General features: G+C 48.8%; 1 protein-coding gene across 1 annotated transcript; it reads left to right on the plus strand.

Moving 5' to 3' along the window:
• The first annotated feature begins 219 nt into the window (after positions 1-219).
• On the plus strand, positions 220-1,155 carry LOC117999881 (vacuolar-sorting protein SNF8-like). The gene is given in 2 exon segments (XM_034989286.1): positions 220-612; positions 615-1,155. Coding segments are annotated over 2 exon segments (777 nt in total). The 5' UTR covers positions 220-291; the 3' UTR covers positions 1,071-1,155.
• The last annotated feature ends 1,345 nt before the right edge of the window (positions 1,156-2,500 follow it).

The raw sequence follows: 2,500 nt of genomic DNA on the forward strand, positions 1-2,500 counted from the left end.
AGTGTGATTCTGATAATTACTTGGCTTTGCATTTTACCACAGAATCGCTGAATATTTCAATGACTGCAAAATGCCGAGAGAAAGGTAGAAACAGCGATGGAGATCATTAGAAGTTATAGTGTTACATTAAAATAGTGAGAGAAGGGGAAAATTGCAAGGGTAAATTAAAATAAGATTGAATTTCCTGGATGACGTGCGGCCGGCGCTTCCGCATTGGGAGCTGGCGGCGGATCCCGGGACGCCGAGACCCGGGGTCCCGGCAGCGGGGCGGCCCCGGGGCCCAGGGCGGGGATGCATCGCCGCGGGGTGGGAGCCGGCGCCATCGCCAAGAAGAAGCTTGCCGAGGCCAAGCATAAGGAGCGAGGCACTGTCTTGGCTGAGGACCAGCTGGCCCAGATGTCGAAGCAGTTGGACATGTTCAAGAGCAACCTGGAGGAATTTGCCAGCAAGCACAAGCAGGAGATCCGGAAGAATCCCGAGTTCCGGGAGCAGTTCCAGGACATGTGTGCCACCATTGGGGTGGACCCTCTGGCCTCTGGAAAAGGATTTTGGTCTGAGATGCTAGGTGTGGGGGATTTCTATCACGAGCTGGGTGTCCAGATTATTGAAGTATGTGCCTGGCCCTGAAGCACCAGAATGGAGGTCTGATAACTCTGGAGGAACTGCATCAACAGGTGTTAAGAGGAAGGGGCAAGTTCGCGCAAGACGTGAGCCAAGACGACCTGATCAGGGCCATCAAGAAACTGAAGGCGCTGGGCACGGGCTTCGGCATCATCCCTGTGGGCGCCACCTACCTCATTCAGTCTGTTCCGGCTGAGCTCAACATGGATCACACGGTGGTGCTGCAGCTGGCCGAGAAAAATGGCTACGTGACCGTCAGTGATATCAAAGCCAGTCTTAAATGGGAGACCGAGCGAGCGCGGCAAGTGCTGGAACACCTGCTGAAGGAAGGGCTGGCCTGGCTGGACCTGCAGGCCCCATGGGAGGCCCACTACTGGCTGCCGGCCCTCTTCACGGACCTCTACTCCCAGGAGATTACAGCCGAGGAGGCCAGAGAGGCCCTCCCCTGACTCCGCGAGTGCGGAAGGGGCCCCCGCGCAGGCAGGGACAGGGCGGAGCTGCTGGCGAATAAAACCTGAATCACTTTTTTCTTTTTTGGGAAAAAAAAAAAAGATTGAATTTCCTTTCCAAAAGGAAAGAGATCTTTTCTCCCCCACCTTTTCTTGGAACTTTCCTTGAGAAAACTTGTATTTGTAAAGAATTCCTCTGTCCTGTGAGAGACGATGGACTCTGAAAAACAAACTGAGAGTTCTGGGGTGGGGGAGGGGGGAGGATGGGTTAGCCTGGTGATGGGTATTAAAGAGGGCACGTTCTGCATGGAGCACTGGGTGTTATATGCAAACAATGAATCATGGAACACTACATCTAAAACTAATGATGTAATGTATGGTGATTAACATAACAATAAAAATAAAAATAAAAGAATTCCTTTGTCCTTTTGGTATGCACGCAAATTTTATTAAAGGTTAAATAAGCCTCTTACCAGAATTAAAACCCAGGAAGATTTTTCAGCAGGGCCTGGGAGCCATATCTTTTCAATGTCAACATCAAGGAAGACGCGCCCCATCTCCCTGTTATCGTGGGAATCCAGCTGAGGCATCTCAACTACCTGCTCATCATAGAGGTACAAGAATTTTCATTTTTCCTTCAGAAAGAGGTCATTAACTAGCACAGACGGCCACCCCAGTGACCACAGAGTGATCATTCAACCCAGTGAATGCAGAGTGAATTTGAAAGCACGTATAGCGAGTGGGACTGTTGAGTCCTCTTGCCTGACAAGTGTTCATACCTGAGAATATGCACATAGGGTCATATCTGCTTGTCTACATGGGAGTAGTGGGATTTCTTTTCTGTCTTAATAATTTTATGTCTTAACTAGCAGATGACCTGTGACACAGCCTGGTCTGAGTTAATACTTACTCAGTAATAGAACTATTCCTTTTCGACATTATTAGTAGGGAGGGTTTTCTGGGTGGGCAGATTTTATTTTTCAAGATGTTTTCCTTGGGACACCTGGGTGGCTCAGTCGGTTAAGCAGCTGCCTTTGGCTCAGGTCATGAACCCAGAGTCCTGGGATCGAGTCCTGCATCGGGCTCTCTGCTTGGCGGGGAGTCTGCTTCTCCCTCTCACTCTCCCTCTGTGCTCTCGCTCTCTCTTTCTCAAATAAATAAATAAAATCTTAAAAAAAAATCGTTTTCCTCAACAGGGCAAGAATCTGCCTTCCATGTTACTGTAGGAGACAGTTTTACCAAATGTTTTATCATGTCATAAAATGGATCCAGCAGTGTGTTTCCTCACTGCCCACCACCCAGCCAGGTTTTCACCCCATTTCAAGGAGCACATTTTCACGTTAGTTAGGGTTAGGATAGGCTATGATGCAGTAATAAATAAACCTATATATCTCATCCACTTAATGCAAGTGAAGTTTCCTCCTTGCTCA

Source organism: Mirounga leonina, unplaced genomic scaffold (genome assembly GCF_011800145.1).
Source record: "Mirounga leonina isolate KUSES-001 unplaced genomic scaffold, KU_Mleo_1.0 Mir_488, whole genome shotgun sequence".
Lineage (NCBI taxonomy): Eukaryota > Metazoa > Chordata > Mammalia > Carnivora > Phocidae > Mirounga > Mirounga leonina.